Source organism: Bufo gargarizans, chromosome 4 (assembly GCF_014858855.1).
Source record: "Bufo gargarizans isolate SCDJY-AF-19 chromosome 4, ASM1485885v1, whole genome shotgun sequence".
In the NCBI taxonomy this organism is placed as follows: domain Eukaryota; kingdom Metazoa; phylum Chordata; class Amphibia; order Anura; family Bufonidae; genus Bufo; species Bufo gargarizans.
The window spans coordinates 303,479,704-303,505,303 of NC_058083.1; the positions used below are offsets into that span (position 1 = coordinate 303,479,704).

Consider the following 25,600-nt stretch of genomic DNA (forward strand, 5'->3'; position numbering starts at 1 on the left):
ATTGAAATTGCCCCTACTGCTTATAATAACTATTAGACTGAGTGGAGCATCATTTCAAGTCGCCTGTATGACAAGTAGAGCTGGGACCTTTCTGTGCTTGTCACCGATATTCCTCAATTGGATAACTGGCACAAGCAATTTAGTAGGTTATAAAAACAAAAAAGGGAATGCACCAGACCTATACATTGGGTGTGTCCATGGGGAACAAGGCATTCTAGGTATTCTTTGGAGGCCGGTGACATCACTTTTTCGCACATAACTTCCATAATTTTAAAAGATTATTAATTTATACTTATGCAGTTACTTATGGGTTTATCATGTGCAGCATACAGGGCTACAGTATATGGAGAATGCTATGTCTTGGTTCATACAAGGTGTGACCTGTTACTTACAATCACAGTATTAATTTGACTGTGTGATAATAATGGGAATTACATGACAGGAATGAAACACTGAGTTATTCCACTTTATTCCACTGGGAATTTATGGAAAAGAGAAGCTGTCAGAAAACAGATTTATTCCCTGAATGTTCAGTCACTTTTATTCACAGCGGCCCAGCTGGTTATAAAGCTATTGCATACATGACTACAGTACATGCATGCACCAGTGCACAAAGTGTTCCCATGACAGCACATTACAATTTAAGACATTAAGTGTGATTACACATCAAGCCTTTGATTTATTAATGGTTCCTCTAAACATAAACTAACACACCATAGACGGCATTATAACTGTGCGTTATGTTCACGGCTTATTCGTTTATAGACATATTGCGCCGCGGCTGATCATTTTCCAGTGTAGATTACACAAGGAAAACAGTAATAAGGCAAAATATTTTGGGAAACTTAAACTTAATGAAATATATATATATATATATATATATATATATATATATATTTATTTAATCACTGATGTGCAAAACATCTATGACCACAAATGTTAAACTGATACTCTTCAACACCAAACGGTTGCACAAAAACTGCAAAATGGAGGTGGTGATTGGTTAAAGTCCTCCTTAAGCCATTGATCTAATTGTGCACCACCTCACGTACACTCTTCATACCATGCAAAATTTTGTCTAGGTTTATACTGTATATACAGTATGGCATGTTCACAAATAAACTCAATATACTGATCTCGCCAACACTTGAATTAAAAAAAAATTCTAACTACTTCTAAATACATTCAAGACATTGAAATATTTAAAGCAGCATGATTATGGTCTCTTATGGTCAATTTACCAAATTGTTTTTGCCTGCAAACAATCGCTGTACAAGGTTGATATAGTTAAATAATATTTTCCAGAGGTCTAAATATAGACCTGAAACATCAACCTTTTTACATAGTTTGCATGGCATAAGAAATTTAGATACTGTGTAAGAGACCTTTAAGACATGTGCCCGTGGTTTCTAAGACACAGCAAATTGAAAGCATTTCATGAATGGGCTTTATACTGTTCAACAGCATAGCACCATTAAGTAAGAATTAACCACAACACAACCCTTACAGTTTGGGCAGCATGATGTTTTGATTTTATAGTGTTCTAGTGGTTAAGACTTTACCATGTCTACATAAGTGTTTTATGTCAATCCCTATACAGTTCGCCTAGAGAAGTACCATTTACTGCCATTGCTGATAACACAAGGAAGCTGGTACCATTGACTCTACCTGCAGTGATTTTCCCTGTGCTGGTTGGAGACACAGTGGTAAATATAGAAGCACCTAAGCACGCTTCATTGCAGTTTGCAGTTATTGCTTCAAATCTAGGCTTCTGGTATTGTCAAATAATGAAGGACTGAATGTCCTTGTCGTGACGCATCCTTATATGTTGTGCTCCTTTCTTATTCTCATGGCACTTACAGATGTAAAATCCTTCTCTGTCTTATGACCTGTTCCTTGAGCACTCATTGCAAATATATTTTTTTTCAAAAATATTCTGTTAGTAAATACAGTATCAGATGTTATTGTTTATTGTCCATGTACTCCTGTCTTCGTATCTTCTTCCGATTGTGAAGGACTTGAATCTTGTTCCTGACTGTAGACTGGAGTAGTGAGGAAAGGAAATCCATAATTTTGAAGTGCGTTGTTATAAAGACTCTGAAAGTAGTTTATAAGATCTGAAGGGAGAGAGAACAAAGTCTGTTACTACAGAAGAACTTTAAGTTGTGGAGCAATACATTAGGCTCAAGTAATAATTCTGTTATAGGAAAGCAAACACATATTCAACACAACTACATGTTTTATATTGTACCTATCTCTCTTTTAAAGGGTGATTCCTATTTAGACATATACAACATATTGATAAGATATGCCACACATTTCTAAGCAGTTCCTAGGTAGGAGACCCATCTTGTGGCTGGCATGAATGGAGATGTGACCGCACATGTGCAACTCTTTCCGTTTACTTCTATGGTTGTTGCAAAAATGGCCAAGTAAGTGGAGAGAGTCACACATACAAGGCCACCTCTTCATTCTTGGCAGCTGCTGTTGAAGCATCATTCTCAATATAGGTGCAAGTCCCAGAATTGAACCCCACCTAAATTATCTTGTTGATATACAATACATGTTCAGATTGAATTCATCTTTGAGGGAAGTTTCATCTTGAATCACCTTCAAGAACAAATTGAGTAACCATACTCATACATAAAATTAGTAGGATGTACAATTACTCTGATAATATTATTGTCAGCCTGTAGTCTTATAATAAATGTGCATGTCAGGTGACCTTGTGAATGTATTCATAGCTAAAAGTAATATTTTGTACAATATGTTAAATAAGAAAACTGTGATTAATCTGTGTCCTATTTCCTAAAGTAGGTTTTCCCATTACAGACATTAAATATCTTATAGGTAGGGCCCCACTAAGTCAGGCAGCCAGCATTTTCCATAGAGACATTTTGTGGTATATATGCTGGTATCAATGGTATCAAATCATTTAAACATCACCACTGTTTCTGAAGTATAGTCATATCATACTAAAACCTCCAAAGGAACATCAAATGCTTGTTGTTATGCATGTTGTTAATAACCAAAATCTACTTGAACACTGTTTTTAGCAAACACAGCACCTACAAAACGTTTCTCATATGTCTAGAAGACCACTCATTTAGGGATGAGCCAATCGATTCCTTCACCTGAACGAATTTTAAGTCTGTGAAGGAGCTTGCCTCTACAGACAATTATGGTAACCAATGTGCTGGCAGATTAACATGGAAGCACATCTCATATGACTATAATAATCTCACTTATGTGCTGTTACTCCAAATGATATGACTAGTTAAATGAATCAGTGATTGTGCGTGTGCCGTTAAAATTAATTTACAGTAGAGGTGCATGCAAATTCCTTGACGCCGATTCATTTAAATATGATAGTGCTAGTAACTAGCGTTATGATATTTAAATTCACTTAAATATCATAGCGCATAGTAACTCGCTGTAGCAGTGCATGCACAAGAATAATAAGGCTACACAAGATGTGCAGCCATAGTAATCTGCTGACAGAGGGAACATCCTGAGCTGTGGCGATGCTCCTTAAAAAGTTTAAATTTGTATCTTAGTTAGTATGAGAAAGCAAATTTGTTTTAATCTGTGCACACCTTACATAATCCCCTTAAAGGGGGTCTGCACTTTGTTTTAACTGATCGGCAGGGGTCCGACACCCGGGACTCCCCGCCGATCAGCTGTTTGAGAAAGCAGGGGCACTCCAGCAGCGCCGTGGCCTTCTCACTGTTTACCGCCGGCCAGTGACGTCACGACTAGTATCAACTAGCGTGGGCGGGGCTCATTTTCACTTTAAGGACCAGGCCATTTTTTGCAAATCTGACCAGTGTCACATTATGCGTGAATAAATTTTAAAGGCTTTTACTTATCCAGGCCATTCTGAGATAGTTTTTTCGTCACATATTGTACTTCATGACACTGGTAAAATGGAGTCAACAAAAATTAATTTTTATTTATAAAAAAAATACCAAATTTACAAAAAATAAATAAAAAAGTTGCAAATTTCCAAGTTTCAATTTCACTACTTCTATAATACATAGTAATACCACCAAAAATAGTTATTAATTTACATTCCCCATATGTATACTTCATGTTTGAATCATTTTGTGAGTGCCATTTTATTTTTTGGGGACGCTAAAAGGCTTAGAAGTTTAGAAGCAAATCTTGAAATTTTTCAGAACATTTCTAAAACCCACTTTTTCAGGACCAGTTCAGGTCTGAAGTCACTTTGTGAGGCTTACATAATAGAAACCACCCAAAAATGACCCCATTTGCAAACTATATATTTATGGCTCTGATTCTGTAGTTTACAGAAACACCCCATATGTGGTCGTAAACTGCTGTACGGGCAAACGTCAGGGCGCAGAAGGAAAGGAATGCCATACGGTTTTTGGAAGGCAGATTTTGCTGGACCATGTCCCATTTGAAGCCCCCCTGATGCACTCCTAGAGTAGAAACTTCAAAAAGTGACCCCATTTTAGAAACTACCGGATAGGGTGGCAGTTTTGTTGGTACTGTTTTAGGGTACATATGATTTTTGGTTGCTCTATATTAGACTTTTTGTGAGGCAAGGTAACAAGAAATAGCTGTTTTGGCACAGTTTTTATTTTTTGTTATTTACAACATTCATCTGACAGGTTATATCATGTGGTATTTTTATAGAGCAGGTTGTCACGGACGCGACAATACCAAATATGACTTTGCTTCAGTTTTACATAACAAAGCATTAATATATATATATATATATATATATATATATATATATATATTCTTTAGTGTTTCCACAGTCTGAAAGCTTTCTGATAGTTTTATTTATTTTTTGGGCGACTGTCTTGAGTAGGGGCTCATTGTTTTCGGGATGAGATGACGGTTTGATTGGCACTATTTTGGGGTGCGTATGACTTTTTAATCGCTTGCTATTACACTTTGTGTGATGTATGGTGACAAAAATGGCTTTTTTATACAGTTTTTATCCTTTTATTTTTTACAGTATTCACCTGAGGGATTAGGTCATGTAATATTTTTATAGAGCAGATTATTACGGACTCAGCGATAACTAATATGTATACTTTTTATTTATTTATGTAAGTTTTACACAATGATTTCATTTTTGAAACAAAAAAAAATCATGTTTTAGTATCTCCATAGTCTGAGAGCCATAGTTTTTTCAGTTTTTGGACGATTATCTTGGGTAGGGTATGATTTTTGCGGGATGAGATGACGGTTTGATTGGCACTATTTTTGGGTGCGTATAACTTTTTGATCGCTTGCTATTACACTTTTTGTGATGTAAGGTGACAAAAAATTGCTTTTCATACACCGTTTGAAAAGTTAAGTCATGTGATATTTTTATAGAGCAGGTTATCACAGACACGATGATACCTAATATGTATACTTTTTTTTTATTTATGTAAATTTTACACAATAATATTTTTGAAACAAAAAAAAAATCATGCTTTAGTGTCTCCATATTCTGAGAGCATTGTAATGCATTGCCTGTTAGTGTATGACACTGAGTCATACACTAACAGGTTGCCTAGGAGACCCAGCCTGAGGCTGGATCTCCTCGGCTTACGTAGAAGGCAGGTCCAGATGCCGTGCAGGGCATTGGGCAGCCTCTGCACGGCATCTGGCTGCCTTGTCAAGCATCGGGTCCCCGCCACAGTAGTGCAGTGACTCGATGCGATCACTCACGTGCCGCAAACCACTTCTATGTCGCGGGCAGCGCGGACCGCGGCATAGATGGGGTTAACTCGCCGGCATTGCTGTAAACAGCGATGCCGGCGGATACAGCAGGGGCCCGGCTATCAGGGACTGCCGGACCCCTGCAGTGATTGGGTGCGCACCGCTCCGGTGCCCGCCCGATCATCCCGCCGTGCATTTACGGCGGAATGCATTCTGGCAATGCATCCCCCGCCTTACATGTACGGCGTTATACGTTAAGGGGTTAAGGGTTGCTGTTGAGAAAAATTTTAGCAATCTTTTATCTTTCACTTAAGTTTTCTCCTCCAAATTGCAGAGGTGAACTGTTGGCAGATTTATTTATCTTTATTCTTAGTAAAAAGTCACGGTATACAATATTACTACTGTGGGAAATTATCTTCAAGACATGTGGATGTCAAGAAGACAAGTAGAAAAGACAGCTGAGCATAGTCTTGGTATTACTGTGACAGATCAAATAAAAGTGTTCCTGTTTTGTGACAAGTGCATTGGTGGCAGAACCCGAAAAGACTATTCCCATGTCTATCTAGTGCTATAATACAAAGTCAAGCAGAAGCTATAAATTGACAGGATCTCTGTCACATTGCTCTATGAATTACTTTGTGTGGGCGAATGTAAAAAAGTAATCTTGAAACAGGATACAGAGGAAATAAATAAATACATAAATACAAACTGAATTAAAAATTATTTAAATAAAATCATTTTCAGCTAGACAGAGTTGTGAGGTTACATTTTAGCAGTGATCAACACAATGTAATTCTAAAGCTAAACATGAGACACAAGATGATTGTCAATGGTGGTGAACATTGCTATGGTAGCTGGTAGGTTAGAGAAGGTACTGTACTGTGAAAATTATAGTAATCCATCTAAATCAAAATAATAAATAAAGTTACCCTCTCCTAATTGTTTAAGTCCATTAAGTCCATCAAAGAACACGTTTTGCATTTCAAGAAAAACTAAAAAAAACTTTACCTTCTGTAAATGTAGTAAATCTGTCAAGTCCATCATAGAAGAGACTTTGGAAATATTGAGATATTCCTGAAAGACAAAATGTGTTGTTAGTTGTTTAAAAACTCTATATTATACAGTATATTATATTACAGTAAGCCCTATTATTGTTTTAGATTCAATTGCTGCCATACAGTGGCAAAAATATTGTTGCGTTTCATGCTGGGTCAGACACAGACACATAGGGATCCACCTATGATATAACATTTGGAAAGGGAACTTGTCACCATCTAGCAAATTTAAGGGAAAAAATGAGTCATTGTAATGAGTCCCCTTTTTAAATACACACACACTCACAGGCCTAGAGGTCCCCTTTATTCTGCTTTAAAAGAGAAATATTCGCTTGCTTGGAGCTGTGTCCTAGTAAATGAAAATGACACTTCCCCATCATAAAAATAAGGATGGGAGCTTCAAAAGCACCCCTGTCGAGGCTCATCGCAAAATAGAGAGAGCTGAGAAAGCAACCTATTGAACCTTTGAGGTACTCAAACATAGTCATTTTTCATATCTCTAGTCGTAGGCATATTCTGCACTGGCTAAGGCCAGATTCAACCTCCGTGGACCAGTGCGATCACAGAGATATTAAACAGTATGTTCTTGTACCCTTGGAAGGCTAAAAAGCCAGCTTTAAGCCATCCTGGAGAACCACAAGCAGGGCCAGCGCAACCATATAGGCGAACTAGGAGTTCGCCTAGGGCGCCGGCCTGCTAAGGGCGCCCTGGTGAGCCGCCCCCAGCGCCGTTACAGGGGGGCCAGGAGGGTGAAGGTCCTTCTTAAATATGGCAGAGCAGGCATCTGCTTACCCTGATGGCAGGTGCCTGCTCTGCCAGTAAATTACCGGAGGAGAGGAGGCGGGCGGCAAGGGAGGCTGTTCTAGCAGCTCCCCACTCCTCTCTTGTGCGCCCTCTGTGATGCCGGAATATTACTTCATTCCGGCCCCGGCATACTAAACGGTGCGCTGGAAGACTGAGGAGCTGCACCACACTGGAGGTAAAGTTAAAATATACCATCAGATTGGAGAAAACTCAGATCCGATGGTATAATAGGGACTCCTGACTTTACATTGAAAGTCAATGGGGGACGGATCCGTTTGCAACTGCACCATATTGTGTCAACGTCAAACGGATCCATCCCCATTGACTTGCATTGTAAGTCAGGACGGATCCGTTTGGGTCCGCACGGCCAGGCGGACACCAAAACAATTTTTTCGTCATGTCCGTGGATCCTCCAAAAATCAAGGAAGACCCACGGAAGAAAAAACGGACACGGATCACGGACCTACCGACCCCGTTTTTGCGGACCTTAAAAAAAACTGTTGTGTGCATGAGGCCTTAAGAAGGCACCTGGCCTCCCATCACCGAGCCCAGTGGGAGCAACACCGTCAGAACCCATAAAGCCACACTACAGGAGCTCCACTTCCTGCCTTCTCTCCTTCTCCTCTCTCCTCCCATTTGTCCTCCATTCCACCTTCCACAGTGCCGTCGTCGTGTTCACCTGGCAAAAGGCAGGATTCTGTGGCCCAAATGTTCGAGCCTAAAAAGATGATGACGCCAGATAACCCTCTTGCCCAAAGGCTGACCACTGGCTTGTCGGAACTGCTAGCCTGCCAACTACTGCCATATAAACTGGTGGACTCGAAGGCCTTTAGAAAATTTGTGGCCATTAGTACACTACAAAGGAAGGTCCCTGGAATGAAATATTTCTTCCAGAAGGGCATTCCAAGCTATATGGCCATGTTCAGCGGCAAGTGAATATATATCTGGCACACAGTGTTGGTGCCAAGATACATCTGACCACAGACATGTGGTCTAGCAAGCACAGGCAGGAAGGTACATAACTTTTACTGCCCACTGGGTGAACCTTCTGACAGCCATCAAGCATGCAACCCATGGCACCCATGTGGATTTGGTGTTATCGCGATGTATTGCATGCAGGCCTGCCTCTTCTTCTCCTCCTCCTACTCCATCCTTCGTCTCCTCTTCGGAGTCGCAATGCTGAATGAATTCCCAGGTGGGGCTACTCCATCTGAGACAAGTAGACAGGAGTCTGAAGAGGAGTCAGAGGAGGATGGTGCCGGGGCGGAGGAGGAGCAAGAAGAGCATGCTTTAAACTTTTCTGGGATCCATGGTGTTGTTCGTGGCTGGGGGTAGGAGACCGAGGATGAAAGTATCCTGGATGCTGAGCAGGAGCCAGGCCACTCTACCACTTCCAGTTTAGTGTAAATGGGGGCCTTCATGCTCCAGTGTTTGAAGAGGGACCCCCGTATAAAAAGCATAAAGGGTAAGAACCAGTACTGGGTGGCAATGTACTTAGACATCCGGTAATAACAAAAAATGGCGGACATGTTACCAGCATCACAGAGGGCTGTCAGAATGCAGCACTTCCAAGCCTTGCTTCGAGAAATGCTGCATTCTGCTTTTGTGGGCGCTGGCAGAGGAATTTCCACTAGAGAAACAGTTGAGGGTACCAATCCAACAGCACATGCAAGAAGAGAGCAGTTTGAAGATTTGTTGGTTACTTCGGATATGAGATCATTTTTGCAGCCAACCCATCGGCAGCCGCCCTCCAGATCCAGCTTCAGGGAACGCCTAGACCGACAGGTGTCTAACTACATCGGGTTAACGGCCGATGTGGACGCTCTGATAAGCAAGGAACCCCTGGACTACTGGGTGTGCAGGCTTGACCTGTGGCCAGAGCTGCCACAATTTGCCAAGAAACCCTTAGCTTGCTCCTCATCTAGTGCCCTGTCTGAAAGGACGTTCAGCGCAGCAGGTTGGATCGTGACCGATAAGCTTACTCGCCTTGCTCACGACAGTGTGAACTACCTCACATTTCTAAAAATGAATGAGGCATTGATCTTGGAGGAATTCAACACATGTGACAACCACGTTTAATTGAATTTCCTCATGACAGCACACAAATATCCGCAACCACCCAGAACAAATAATGGTCCCTGTCTTAGGTACATACAGCGTCATAAAAGGCTTTCTCTCTCCGGTGAATGCCTAATGTTTTGGGCCTCGGAGGAATTCAACACCTGTAACGACCACGTGTTTCAACTATTATCATTATTATTATTTTTTTAAAGAAGGGGATTTCGTTAGCCACGTTTTTTAATCCAATTTTATATTTTTAGTTCTTTTAGACATATGTATTTGACCTGTATTTGTACTGCCCTTTAGTAAAATTGATATCCATTGTCCATCTATTAGACCTCCAGCCACATAATCACTTGATCTTTTCTGAACAGTGAATGCATAATTTTGGGGGCCTGTAGTACACTGGCCTGCTGGAAAATTGATATCCAATGACCGTGTAATCTACCTCCAGCCACGTACTTACTTGTTCTTTTCTGTATGCTGATTGCATAAGTTTTGGGGCCTGTAGTCCACTGGGCTGCCTTAAAATTGATATCCAATGACCGTGTAATCTACCTCCAGTCACATACTTACTTGTTCTTTTCTGTACACTGAATGTATAATTTTTGGGGCCTGTATTTCACTGGCCTAGTGGCCTGCTGTAAAATTTATATCCAATGACCGTGTAATCTACCTCCAGCCACATACTTGAATGAATAATTGTGGGGCCTCGGAGGAATTCAACACCAGTGACGACCACATGTTATCGAATTTCAACTATTATCATGGGGGATTTTTTAATGAGGGGGGATTTTGTTAGCCATGTTTTTAATCCAATTTTATATTTTTAGTTCTTTTAAACATATGTATTTGACCTGTATTTTTACTGGCCTGCAGTAAAAATGATATCCATTGACCGTGTAATATATCTCTGGCCACACAGTCAATTGATCCTTTCTGTCCGGTGATTGCCTAATGTTTGGGGCCTGTAGTCCAGTGGCCTACAGTAACATTTTTATCCATTAACCGCATAATGTACTTCGAGCCACATAATCACAAGTTCTTTTCTGTCAGGTGAATGCCTAATTTTTAAGGCCCCTACTCCCATGGCCTAAAATAAAAAAAATTCTAGGCTCCGACAGGGCACATTTCAGAGAATTTCCCTTTAAGATGCATAAAAATGTCCCCTGATTAAGACACATATTTTTTGTTGGAATTTTTGTCATTGATCCCCCTCTAGTATGTCACTGTCCATGTTGTGGGAACATTTTGTGCACTTCTACTAAGTATTTGGTGGCTGCAAATGTGAGCTGAACGTTTTCAGGTTCGCCGCCCATTAAAATTAATGAGGCCTGGTGCGAACTTGCGTTTCGCGAACATTTGATCGCCTAATGTACTTCCAGCCACATTATCACAAGTTATTTTCTATCTGGTTAATGCATACTTTTTTGGTGGCCTGTACTAGCCTACAGTAAATTTTTTAGCCAGTGACCACCTAATGTACCTCCAGCCACATGATCACAAGTACTTTTCTGTCAGGTGAATGCCTAATTTTTGGGGCCTGTTCTGGGCTACAGTAATTTTTTTTTATCTAGTGACCACTAAATGTACCTCCAGCCACATCATTACAAGTTCTTTTCTGTCAGGTGAATGCCTAACTTTTGGGGCCTGTACTCCAGTGGCCCACAGTCAAATTTTTATCCAGTGATCTCCTAATGTACCTCCAGCCACATTATCACAAGTTCTTTTCTGTCAGGTGAATGCCTAATTTTTGGGGCCTGTACTCCCGTGGCCTAAAACAAAACTTTTCTAGGCTCCAGCAGGGCACATTTTTTAGAGTTTCCCTTTAGGACACATTAAAATGGCCCCTGATTAAAATAAAAAAATTTTTGTGGGAATTTTTGCCAATGATCCCCCTCTGGTATGTCACTCTCCATGATGTATACCATGTTTGTGCACTTCTAGTAAGTATTTTGTGGCTGCAAATATGATTTGAATGTTTTTCAGGTTCACCTGCCATTAAAGTCAATGGGGCCCGCCTCGAACGTGTGGTTTGCGAACATATGATCGCAAATGCCGCCGTCCAATGTTCGTGCATCACTACTGTCAAGTATGTATCTGATTTGACACTTCTATGATTTAGATTTTTGTACTCCTGTAATGGAGAACGATGGAAATCAATAGCGCTGGTGTGAATCCAGTCTAACATATACATGCAAAAAACTTTTTGTGATTATTGCAAATAGATTTGCTTGCTCATAAATACGTGCGTCACATTAACAGAACATTAATTTCATTGAACATAATGTAATACTTTACACTCTTTTTACTAGCCTACAGACTCTAGGAAGGGATGAATGTGGAAGAGAGTAACACAAAACTGTAGGATCTGACTAAGGCTACTTTCACACTAGCGTTCGTCGGTCCGCTCGTGAGCTCCGTTTGAAGGGGCTCACGAGCGGACCCGAACGCAGCCGTCCAGCCCTGATGCAGTCTGAATGGAGCGGATGCGCTCAGACTGCATCAGTCTGGCGGCGTTCAGCCTCCGCTCCGCTCGCCTCCGCGCGGACAGGCGGACAGCTGAACGCTGCTTGCAGCGTTCGGGTGTCTGCCTGGCCGTGCGGAGGCGTGCGGATCCGTCCAGACTTACAATGTAAGTCAATGGGGACGGATCCGTTTGAAGATGCCACAATATGGCTCAATCTTCAGGCGGATCCGTCCCCCATTGACTTTACATTGAAAGTCTGGACGGATCCGTACGAGGCTATTTTCACACTTAGCTGTTATATGCTAAAATAATGCAGACGGATCCGTTCTGAACGGAGCCTCCGTCTGCATTATTATGATCGGATCCGTTCAGAACCGATCCGATCGAACGCTAGTGTGAAAGTAGCCTAACCTGTAGACTTTAACATGAAAAAAAAAGTTCTGCTTAGGAGCTGTTTGCACAAAATCAAGGTTATTTGCAATACAGATTCATGTTTATTTGAGGTTGCAAAGGTGAACATATCCATGCTAAATACACACCAACCCAACATATTCTATGAAATAATGAAACGCATTTTACCTTCTATGAAGTCAGAAGCTTTGTCAACTCCACCGTAGAAGATGCTTTGAAAGAAGTGAAGAATATCTGATGGATATAAGAAAATATATAATAAGTAGATAATAAACAGAGAGCAAATAGAAAACGTGTTTTCCAAAATCATGGATCGGAAGTGGTCTGAAGGTCAAATACACACAAATTACTACAAGTGTTGGTTTTTAACCCTTTCATGACCAAGGGTCATTGATGCCCCAGTGTCCAGGTTAAAATTTACAAATCTGACATGCGTCACTTTATGTGGTAATAGCTTATCCACACCATTCTGAGATTGTTTTCTCGTGACACATTGTACTTCATGATAGTCATATATTTGAGACAATATATTTCACCTTTATTTATGAAAAAATCCCAAATTTACCAAAAATTTTGAAAAATTCTCAATTTTCCAAATTTCAATTTCTCTGCTTCTAAAACAGAAAGTGATACCTAATAAAATATTTATTACTTAACATTCTCCATATGTCTACTTTATGTTGGCATCGTTTTGGAAATGTCATTTTTATTTTTTTAGGATGTTAGAAGGCTTAGAAATTTAGAAGCAATTCTTACAATTTTTAAGAAAATTTCCAAAACGCACTTTTTAAGGACCAGTTCAGGTCTGAAGTCACTTTGTGGGGCTTACATAGTGGAAACCACCATAAATGACCCCATTGTAGAAACTACACCCCTCAAGTTACTCAAAACTGATTTTACAAACTTTGTTAACCCTTTAGGCGTTCCACAAGAATTAAAGGAAAATGGAGATGGCATTTCTAAATTTCCCTTTTTGGGCAGATTTTCCATTTTATAATTTTTTAACACATTGAGAGTTAACAGCCAAACAAAACTCTATATTTATTACCCTGATTCCACGGTTTACATAAACACCCCACATGTGGTCGTAAACTACTGTACAGGCACACGGCAGGGCGCAGAAGGAAAGGAATGCCTTACGGTTTTTGGAAGGCAGATTGTGCTGGATTGGTTTTCTGAAGGCCATATGTTTTTTGGTTTTCTGCCGATCGTCTTGTGCAGGGGCTTGTTTTTTGCAAAAAGAGTTGAGGTCTTTATTGGTACCATTTTTGGGTACATAGGATTTTTTGATCATTCATTATTACACTTTATGGGGCAAGGTGACCCAAAAATTGGCTGTTTTGGAACAGTTTTCATTTTTTTTTTTTTACAGCGTTCATCTGAGGAGTTAGGTCATGTGATAGTTTTATAGAGAAGATTGTTACGGACGTGGCAATACCTAATATGTATACTTTTTCTTATTTATTTAAGTTTTACACAATAATAGCATTTCTGAAGCCCAAAAAAATGATGTTTTAGTGTCTCTATAGTCTGAGAGCCATAGCTTTTTAATTTTTTGGGCAATTGTCTTAAATAGGGTATCATTTTTTGCAGGACGAGGTGACGGTTTGATTGGTACTATTTTGGGGGTCATAAGCCTTTTTGATTGCTTGCTGTTGCACTTTTGTGATGTAAGGTGACAAAAATAGCTTTTTTGGCACAGTTTTATTTTATTTTATTTTTATGGTGTTTATCGGACGGGGTCTATCATGTGATATATTTATAGAGACGGTCGTTACGGACACGGTGACACCTAATATGTGTATTTTATTTAATTTTTTCATTTTTAAATAGGAAAAGGCAATTTCATTTTTTAATTTACATTTTTATTTATTTATTTATTTTTACTTTTATTATTTTCACTTTTTTTATCAGTTCCCTCTTGAATCTTGAAGATCCAGTGGGACTGATAGTTGTACTATACTTTGCAATGCTCTTGCATTCCAAAGTATAATACTTCCAGATGTCCTGTAGGTGGCAGCACTGGACGCCTTTGCCATGGCAACTGGACGCTTTTGCAAAGCGTATGGTTGCCACGGCAACCATCGGGTGCTGCAATCACTGCGCTGCAACCCCGCGGCATCTATGGGGTTACAGGAGAGTGTCAGCATAGAGCTGCCACTATCTGCTGATGGCGGCGGCTCAGTAATGGAGCCACCGCCATGGCACACAGCAGAGGGATCGAGGGCAGCACTGGAAAGGGGAGGGGTTGGGGGTACGGCCAATATTGAGGGAGTCTCGGGCAGGAGGGGCGGCTAAAATGACTGTATGGGGTGGGGAGGGGGCGGACTGCATCAGGGCAGCTAGGAGATGAGCTGTAGGCAGGGGCACAGATGGGGGGGTGTATTACGAGGACCCTACCTGATTTCATGCTCTGATCTACAGAGCGCAGATCAGAGCATGAAACCGGCATTTTTTCACTGCCGCGATCTGATTGGTTAGTCTGCACAGACTAACCAATCGGATCGATTGCCGGCAAGGGACCACTCTGATTGGTCCTTTGCCGGCATTACTGCACTGTATGCTGTCTGTGACCGCAGCAGGGCAGGGGCAGAAGCTTTAATCCAAGCGCTTTGCAGCGCTTGAATTAAAGAGCTGCCAGAACGTTTATATACGTGGTAGCTGCACGGGGTATGTGCAGCCATCACGTATATATACAGATTGCGGTCGGGAAGGGGTTAATGACAATGAATGACTGTTAGAGATATTTAGTACATAGTACAGTAAATTGCTATAAATGTAACTATATACTGAGAAGGATAGACAGAGACAGATACAGACGTGGACAAAATTGTTGGTACCCTTTGGTCAATGAAAGAAAAAGTCACAATGGTCACAGAAATAACTTTAATCTGACAAAAGTAATAATAAATTAAAATTCTATAAATGTTAACCAATGAAAGTCAGACATTGTTTTTCAACCATGCTTCAACAGAATTATGTAAAAAAATAAACTCATGAAACAGGCATGGACAAAAATGATGGTACCCCTAGAAAACACAGAACATAATGTGACCAAAGGGACATGTTAATTCAAGGTGTGTCCACTAATTAGCATCACAGGTGTCTACAACCTTGTAATCAGCCATTGGGCCTATATATATGGCTCCAGGTAATCACTGTGTTGTTTGGTGATATGGTGTGTACCACACTCGACATGGACCAGAGGAAGCAAAGGAAAGAGCTGTCTCAAGAGATCAGAAAGAAAATTATAGACAAGCATGTTAAAGGTAAAGGCTATAAGACCATCTCCAAGCAACTAGATGTTCCTGTGAGTACAGTTGCACATATTATTCATAAGTTTAAGATCCATGGGACTGTAGCCAACCTCCCTGGACGTGGCCGCAGGAGGAAAATTGATGACAAATCTAAGAGACGGATAATCCGAATGGTAACAAAAGAGCCTAGAAAGACTTCTAAAGAGATTCAAGGTGAACTTCATGCTCAAGGAACATCAGTGTCAGATCGCACCATCCGTCGTTGTTTGAGCCAAAGTGGACTACATGGGAGACGACCAAGGAGGACACCATTGTTGAAAACGAATCATAAAAAAGCAAGACTGGAATATGCCAAACTACATGTTGACAAGCCACAAAGCTTCTGGGAGAATGTCCTGTGGACAGATGAGACAAAAATCGAAGTTTTTGCCAAGGCACATCAGCTGTATGTTCACAGACGAAAAAATGAAGCATATCAAGAAAAGAACACTGTCCCTACTGTGAAACATGGAGGAGGCTCTGTTATGTTCTGGGGCTGCTTTGCTGCGTCTGGCACAGGGTGTCTTGAATCTGTGCAGGGTACAATGAAATCTCAAGACTATCAAGGAATTCTAGAGAGAAATGTACTAGCCAGTGTCAGAAAGCTTGGTCTCAGTCGCAGGTCATGGGTCTTGCAACAGGACAATGACCCAAAACACACCGCTAAAAACACCCAAGAATGGCTAAGAGGAAAAAATTGGACTATTCTAAAGTGGCCTTCTATGAGCCCTGACCTCAATCCTATTGAGCATCTTTGGAAGGAGCTGAAACATGCAGTCTGGAAAAGGCACCCTTCAAACCGGACACAACTGGAGCAGTTTGCTCATGAGGAGTGGGCCAAAATACCTGCTGAGAGGTGCAGATGTCTCATTGACAGTTACAGGAAGCGTTTGATTGCAGTGATTGCCTCAAAAGGTTGCGCAACAAAATATTAAGTTAGGGGTACCATCATTTTTGTCCATGCCTGTTTCATGAGTTTATTTTTTTACATAATTCTGTTGAAGCATGGTTGAAAAACAATGTCTGACTTTCATTGGTTAACATTTATAGAATTTTAATTTATTATTACTTTTGTCAGATTAAAGTTATTTCTGTGACCATTGTGACTTTTTCTTTCATTGACCAAAGGGTACCAACAATTTTGTCCACGTCTGTAGATGATAGATAGATAGATAGATAGATAGATAGATAGATGCAACACCAATCCTTTTCTAGATTTATATAAAGATTTGTAAATATATTTTAGGACTATGGTATTAAGATCGAATGCATCTGTTTTTCTTGAAACCAAATTTTTGGCAGCCTTTGCATGTGTTTAACAGTCCTCATTCTAAATGTAATGAATAAACATTGGAGTAATATGGACCAATAGAATAGGCTATATATTAAAGGGAACCTGTCACACTGAACATACTGTCATAGATACTATATATGCAGTATGAGATAAAGCAACAGGAGCTGAGAGGATTCATGTACAGTCTTGTGGGTAAAGATTCTGTAAGACTTCAGTGTATGGATGATCCTTATCAATGCTTGATAGCACACTGTACAAGTATGCATACAGAAATAGATGTCAATCTCTGATAATACCGTCCACTTGTGAATGGAAAGTGGTGAGCTTAATTTTAAAATTACCTTACCTTTTCCAATCTGAATAATATTATTGAGCCCATCATAGAAGAGATTTTCTATGTACTGAAGAAAATCTGCAAGAACATATTGTAGTCATAAATCTAGTATCAGCTATTAGTATATTAACTACATTGTAAAGACTATGGACAATTTAATTGAATTGAGTTTATTATATACTTAAAGTGTTTTTTTCCAGAGAGGAGGGTTGAACAATCTTTTGGAATAGGATGGAAGAGCATAGAATAGGTCAAAGATGAAACAGAACCATTTTTCCTATGACCAATCCCCATCTTTTGCTAAACCAATGCTACTATGGTCACAACTAGTCTCCTTTTCCCACGCTGGCATATAGGAAATGGCTGCAAATGTTCACTCAGTCTATTGGCTGCAAGGATTCTCCAGCCATTTCCTGTATGTTGAGCCAGGAGCAGCATCATAATGACCGTGGTGAGAAAAATGTGCTGATGAATAATTATTTTCTTATTTTAAACCCTTCTTTTGCCCCCTTCTTTAACCTTTTGCCTATGACACACAACTCTATAGGTTGTGGCGGTAGGCTCTTAACTGTAACCTGACATAAATAGGCATCAGGTTACATTGTGATCTCCCAGCACTTCACATCTTGCTGCAGATTATTGTGGCCACACTGTGATTAGAAAGCTGCGGTCATAGTAAGTATACCAAAGATCAGCCAAAGTGGTCTCCCTTTGTGGCATCATTGTAGCAGGATGAAAAGGCCAGCAAGGTAACCCTCTTCTTGATGTAAGGGTGCCCCCTGCTGTCTGTTAAATAAATTGTGAGCCTCTTAAGTTATAGCTATAGTTACTAGTTTTAGCAATAGTATAGCAGACTACATACACATACATGGATGTGTTTTACCCCACCTTTTTTCATTCATAAAAAAAAAAATATATTTATTAGTTTTTTAAGCAAGAGTATAGTGGTCTTTGTGTATGTGAAATATACAAACATACACACATTTTTTTTCCTTTTTGCTTACAAAATTATAATTTTTTTAATGTTTTGCTTTGAAATCTGTTGTAACAGAGCAGCCAATCAACAAGCGTTTAACTCTGTGTCCTTAGAAGCCATCACAGCCATGCCTACTAATGGCATGGCTGTGATTGGCCAATGTAGCATGGGACCCAGCCTCTATATAAGCTGGAGTCACGTAGCGCTGCAGGTCACTCTGCTGTGCTTAGTGTAGGGAGAGGATGCTGCTGGTGATTTCAGGGAGAGAATAGGAGAGAATCTTTGTTCAAAACGTGAATCTGTTGTGTGGGTGCAGGGCACATTTTTTTTTGCATATGTTATTGTGAGATAAAGCCTTTACATAGTGTGGTTCTATTCACTTATTTGAAATAAAGCCATTTTGGGCACAATTCTTTAATAGCGGCCTAGTGTGGGTCAGGGCGTGTGAGATACACCCTTTATATACAGTTTTCTATTCAGTTATTTGAAATACAGCCATTTTGTGCACAAATCTTTAATTGCGGCCTAGTGTGGGTCAGGGCATGTGAGATACACCCTGTATATACAGGGGTTTGATTCTTTTATTAATAAAACACCTTTTTTTGTGCAAAATACACAATTTTTCAGGCCTTGCAGCATCAAGACATTTTAAATGCCAGGGTTATATACTGCTGTCAAATTCAGTCAATAAACAAACACCCCAAAACAATTTGTTTGCATCCTTTGCTGCAAATGTCATTGTGAGATACACCCTTTATATATTTGGGTTATATTTGTCCCCTGCACAACCAAGTAGGGGGAAAAATCAGGTGTGCACTGCGCAATGCTATCTGTGGCATGGTGCACCTCACTACGGATATGTGGACCAGTAAGCACGGTCAGGGACGTTATATCTCCATAACAGCACACTGGGTAAATGCAGTGGCGGCTGGGCCTGAGGCGGATAGTAGTTTGGAGCATGTCCTTCGACCACCGTGGATTGCAGAGCGCTTCAGTTTGCCTCCTGTTGCTTCCTCCTCCTACTCTGCTTCCTCATCCTCTACCAGATCCTCATCCGGTCAGCGTAACACCTTCACCACCAACTTCAGCACAGCCAGGGGTAAACGACAGCAGATAGTTTTAAAACGTATCTGTTTGGGGGACAAACCCCACACCGCGCAGGAGCTGTGGACGGGCCTTGAACAACAGACCGATAAGTGGTTGGTGCCAGTAAGCCTCAAGCCAGGCCTGGTAGTGTGCGATAATGGGCAAAATCTCGTAGCAGCTCTTGGACTAGCCGTTTTGACGCACATCCCTTGCCTGGCGCATGTGCTGAATTTGGTGTTGCAGAGATTCCTTTAAAATTACCCCGGTATGTCAGAGCTGCTGCATAAAGTGTGGGCCGTCTGTGCACACTTTCTGCGTTCTCACCCTGCTGCTGCTCGCCTGTCAGCCTTGCAGTGTAACTTCGGCCTTCCCGCTCACCGCCTCATATGCGATGTGTCCACTTTGCACATGCTGTCCAGACTGTGCGAGCAGCAGCAGGTGATAGTGGAGTTTCAGCTGCAGCACACACGGGTGAGTCGCTTGGCGAAACAGCACCACTTCACAACCAATTACTGGGCCTCCATGAGAGACCTGTGTTCCTTGTTGCGCTGTTTCGAGTACTCCACCAACATGGCCAGTGCCGATAACGCCGTTCTCAGTGTAACTATCCCACTTCTATGCCTCCTTGAAAATATGCTGCTGGCGATGATGGAAGAGGATGTGGCAGAGGAGGAGGAGAAGGAAGAGGGATCATTTTGTAGGGTTTTCGGCCAGTCATTCCCAAGTGGCTCCGAGGGTAGGTTCCTGTACCCACAAACGCCAGGTACACAATTGTCCAGCCAGGGCACAGTTCTGGAGGATGAAGAGGTGGAGGATGAGGGGGAGTAGATGTAGGAGGAGGAACCATGTTCACAGAAGAGTGGCACCCAGACCAGCTCATGACCATCACCACAGAGGACAGCTTTTTGCTGCCTCTGGCATCCTGGCACACATGAGCGAATACATGCTGCAGTGTCTCCGCAATGACCACTGTGTTGCCCACATTCTAACTTGTGCTGATTACTGGGTGGCCACGCTATTGGATCCCCGTTACAAGGACAACGTACCGTCCTTAATTTCCTCACTGGAGCGTGATTGTAAGATGCGCGAGTACAAGCGCATGCTGGTAGACACGCTGCTGGTGGCATTCCCACCTGACAGCGGTGGCACAGTGGAAGCACAAGGCGAAGGCATAGGACGAGGAAGAGGTTGCCAACGCAGCTGGGTCACCGCCAGCACCTCAGAAGGCAGGGTTAGCATGGTCAAAATGTGGAAAAGCTTTGTATGCACGCCACAACAACCAGCACCACCAGCTGATATGGAACGTCTTAGCAGGAGGCAGCACTTCACCAACATGGTGGAGCAGTATGTGTGCACACTCCTACACGTACTGAATGACGGGTCTGCCCTTTACGCCTTGGAGGTGCTGGCCTGCCCTGCAGTCAGTGTATTTTCTGAACGTGTGTTTAGCACGCCTGTCCACAGCCAATGTGGACAATCTCACATTCATTAAAATGAACCAGGCATGGATCCCACAGGCCTTGTCCATACCTTGTGCAGAATAGACATGCATACCGGCACAAACCAGCCATTGTTATACTGCAGCGCAATTGCTTATTCTTGTATTTTGGATATTTCACACTCTTTTGGAGTGTACCCTAATTTTAAAAAATAAAATTAAAACCAAAAACCTGTGTTGGCTACCTCGTCCTCCTCCACCACCGCTTCCACCTACACTGCTACGTCCACCACCTCCTCAAACTCCTACTCCATATGGAACTCTACCTCATATATCAAAATTTCTTTTTTTATTTGTACATATTTTATTTTATGTCATTTCACTACTTTGTCAGTTACATTTTCAGGTGAAATTCACCAATTTTTGGGTGTGAATTACCACTGCTATACCTAGTAGACAGGTTAAAAAATAAAATAAATTGTCAGTTACATTTTCCAGCGAAATTCACTTTCACAGCTTTTCCCACATTTCCACTTTACTCTTTTGGCCGCACTTTTGGGCTTCTGTAATTTGTCCCACATTTACGCCTCAATAGCTGTTCCCACATTTCCGCTTGATCCCAATTTTTTAAAATAAATTTATCTCACTTAAATTTGGTCTCTTTTTATCACGCTCCCTCTCCGGCTTGGAACCCTGATTCACTTTAACAGCTTTTCCCACATTTCCGCTTTACTCTTTTGGCCCACATTTGGGCTTCTGTAATTTGTCCCACATTTGCGCCTCAATAGCTGTTCCCACATTTCCGCTCGATCCCAATTTTTTAAAATACATTTATCTCCCTTAAATTTGGTCTCTTTTTATCACGCTCCCTCTCCGGCTTGGAACCCTGATTCGCCGATAACCGTGACCAACATGGTAGGCTCAGAAAAGAACATGGAAGTTGAGAAGATATTGAAATGGATGGTGGATGTCACTGGGGCACCTCTACATAGGTAACAGGAACATAAATAAATAAAAATTGTCAATTACATTGTCAGGTGATATTTTCCACATTTTGCCGGATAATAACCCCTGCTCTGCATAGTTGGCAGGGAATAACATTTTATAAATTCTTAATTAATTAATGCGCGCCACATCCTTTCATTCAATGCTTAAACTTTAAAAAATTGTCCCACTTTTACACTTTAATAATTTGTCCTATAATTCCGCTCTATAATTTTAAATTTGAAAAAAAATAATCCTTCCTTGGATGTGGTCTCTCTTTTTCACACTCCCTCTCCGGCATGGAACCCTGATTCCAAATTGGGTCTCCAAATTGGGCACATGGCCTGAGCTTGCCCTTTACCCCTTGGAGGTGCTGGCCTGCCCTGCAGCCAGTGTATTGTCTGAACGTGTGTTTAGCATGACTAGAGGCAGTTATCCCAGGTTATATTTCCCAATGTTTTGGGGTGTACCCTGATTTAAAAAAATAAAAATAAATTTAAAAGCAAAAAGCAGAGTAGGCTACCTCCTCCTCCACCACTGGATCCACCTACACCGCCACATCCACCGCCTTCTCAACCTCCTACTCCATATGGAACTCGTCCTCCTAGATCAAGATTATTATTATTTTTTTTTTACATATTTTATGTTATTTAAATTAATTTCCCTATCCACATTTGTTTGCAGAGCACTTGCCATGCTCTTAACCACATTTTGATGCCATTTGCAGCCCTCTGGCCCATTCCATTAAATTTTTACAGACATTTTAATGCTCGAAAGTTCGGGTCTCCTTTGACTTCAATGAGGCTCGGGGTCAAGTTCGGGCCCAGAACTCGAACTTTTTTCTGAAGTTCGGCTGAACCCATCGAACCTGAACATCCAGGTGTCCGCTCAACTCTAGTGGTGGCTATTGCTGGACACAGAGGGTGATGGATGGTTAGGGAGTGAGGTACTGTATATGGCATGTCCACGGTGGACCCTCTAATTTCCCATCCTGCACAGGCCACCAGCTGACTTGAGCAGCCAATGGCTATTGGGGCTTTGGAAAGGGAAGGGGAGGAAAACTGTGGAGAGGGAGAAGATTTGCCATTATTGTGCTAAGTTTGCTTTTTCAGCACAGTTAGAAGCACATCCAGCAGGAAATTAATTTTAAACTGTTTCATCACATGGATTTAATTAGAATAAGAAACATTAAAACAAGTAATTGATATTTTATAAATTGGGGGCATAAGTTAATTTGTACAGGTTGGGGAGACGCTGCAGGTTTGTGTAGTGATCAGTGGAAACGTACTACAATGCCCACTGACTATATATGTCCTATCTGCACATGCCCCATCATGTCCTATCTGCACGTATATAAATGGTCAGTCAGCACTTTAACTTAGCAGGAGCAGGTCTTTTAATAAACTTCTGCAGCACATATTATGTGCCAAATTCTTTTTTTTATATAAGTAAAAAATAAAAATAAAAAATGCAGTCCCTAATAAAAAACCATTGCCCTGTTCACTCAAAAATATATGTGTTATACTGTATATGAAAATGATCATCACGAAATAGGGAATCCATTTCAATAATTCATTTTTGTGTCAGTTTTAATATTTATGAAATAAAAAGCTATAATAAAAAAAAATACTATTTATAATAATTAGTGGTTTTTCTCCAAATTAAACACAGAAAAAGGAAAAAAAAAATCCAAAAACACTATTCTAATAAAAAGTACTAACTGTCAAATAAATTAAATCACAAAAATTATTGTGGTAGTCAAGCAAATAAAAAAGCTACCACGTGCACAAAATCACAAAAATTTACCTTGACATTCAGTCATGAAAGGGTTAAATCATCTACATTGAGTATTGAAAAGGCTTCATTCAGTGGGACACTACTAGTGGCCAGTGCCTCTTCCCACTTTCTCACTGAGTGTTTTTTCTACCTCATATGTTTTCTCCTGTTAAGTCGATGTTTAATAGTATTATCTGGCACTTACCATTTGATTAAACACTAGGTACACTCAGTATATGTAGCTTATTAGTGGCATGTGATTGTGATATGGTGCCATTACAGGTTTTGTCCATCATTTGTCCCCATTGTGTCCCCACTGTTCTTTTTCATTGAAAATGACTGTGGATATTGTAAGCTAGTTTAGCTAGTTTATGAACAAATCAAAGTCAACCAAAGCTTACTTATGTTCAAATTAAAATTGATTAACTTTAATTTGACCATAATTCAGCCTAGATAATTGTTCAGGGGAAGACAGGAAGGACTAAAGGTTGTTAATTAACAGCATCAAACTACTTACTAATTATTGTCATACATGCAGGCTCAAGAAGCAGGACATTTGAAACATTTTTATTAAAAACTAATTGTGGAAATCCTTTTAGGCCATTGTGCCCAAATGTGTCCATATTCCTTTTAGGCCATTGTGTCTAAATGTGCCCATATTCCATAACTATGATATTAAATAGTATTACTAGGCATTTAAACTGAACTGTATAGCAAACCATTTGTAATACATTAGATCAGGACAGGTGACTGGATATGAATACTAGAGATTCACTGGTATGGGTTGCTGTTACTATATAATAGGGTTGAATTACCTTCTTTGTATTGGTTGAATTTGTTAAGTCCACCATAAAAAAGATCCTGGAAGTAGTCAAGGAGACCTAAGAGAAGGGAACATATATTTTAAGTGGGGTGTTTAAAATGCCCCCCTCTATTTATTTATTAATTTATTTTTAATACATGCACACTGTCACTTATTCAATACTTTTGTTATCCCTTTCAAGACAGGCCAATTTTCCATTTTTATTATTTTTTTTAGTTTTTTAACCCCAGCCCTTCCAAAGCCATAACTTTTTTTCATGCACATAGCCATATGAGGATTTTTTTTGTGTGACAAGATGCACTTTCTAATGGCATAATTTATGGTTGCATACAATGTGGTGGGAAGTGGGAAACAAAATTACAAAATGGGATGAAATTGGAAAAAAAATGGAATTCTGCAACAGTTTTTTGGGTTTAGTTTTTATGGGGTTCCCTATTTGGTAAAACAGTTAGTTTCATTCTCCAGGTCAGTATGACATACGTATATTTTTTCTTGCGTTTGTTTTTTATGCCCAAAAAAACTTGATAATTTTTTTTTCTTTTTGTTGCCATATTCTGACCTCTATAATGTTTTTGCAGTTATGTGTATAAAGCTGTGTGAGGGCTCATTTTTTAGCAGGGTGATGTTTGATCACTTATCAAATTTTTTTGTGGGAGGAGAAGTCAGCAAAAAATGGCTAATTGGCCATTTTTTTTTCCATTTCACAATTTTCCATATGGGATAAATATTTTATATTTCAATAGTATGAGCATTTTTACACTCGTCAATATCAGTTAAGTTTTTTTTGGGGGGAAAGGTGGGTGATTTGAATTTTTATATTTTGTAAAACATTTTTTACTTATAAGAACCTTTTTTTTTTTTCACATTTTTTATAGTACCCAAGCAATATAACAAGCAATCGTTGGGTTGCTATTCTCATAGACTCCAGTGCATTAGCATTGGAGTCTATGTGAATTTTACAGTGTTTCTATGGAGTCCTACTACAGGCAAGAGGTCTATAGAAATTACTATGCAGCAGCCTCCTGTCACACAGGAGTACAGGGGCTGTTGCGAACATGCTCCAGATCCCCCGTTCTCCGTCGCGAAGAGCCAGAGCATATACAGAAG

The 25,600-nt window shown here is 40.4% G+C and overlaps 1 protein-coding gene across 1 annotated transcript in view; it reads right to left on the reverse strand.

Moving 5' to 3' along the window:
- Positions 1 to 654: 654 nt before the first annotated feature.
- LOC122935391 (titin homolog) overlaps positions 655 to 25,600 on the reverse strand; it is an 848,771-nt gene continuing 823,825 nt past the window's right edge. Inside the window, exons 96-100 of the mRNA XM_044291163.1 lie at positions 24,486 to 24,551; positions 17,423 to 17,488; positions 12,655 to 12,720; positions 6,694 to 6,759; positions 655 to 2,117 (exon numbers count right to left, since the gene is read on the reverse strand). Coding sequence (XP_044147098.1) covers positions 1,969 to 2,117; positions 6,694 to 6,759; positions 12,655 to 12,720; positions 17,423 to 17,488; positions 24,486 to 24,551 — 413 coding nt within the window. The 3' untranslated portion in view covers positions 655 to 1,968. The remainder of the gene's footprint in view (positions 2,118 to 6,693; positions 6,760 to 12,654; positions 12,721 to 17,422; positions 17,489 to 24,485; positions 24,552 to 25,600) is intronic.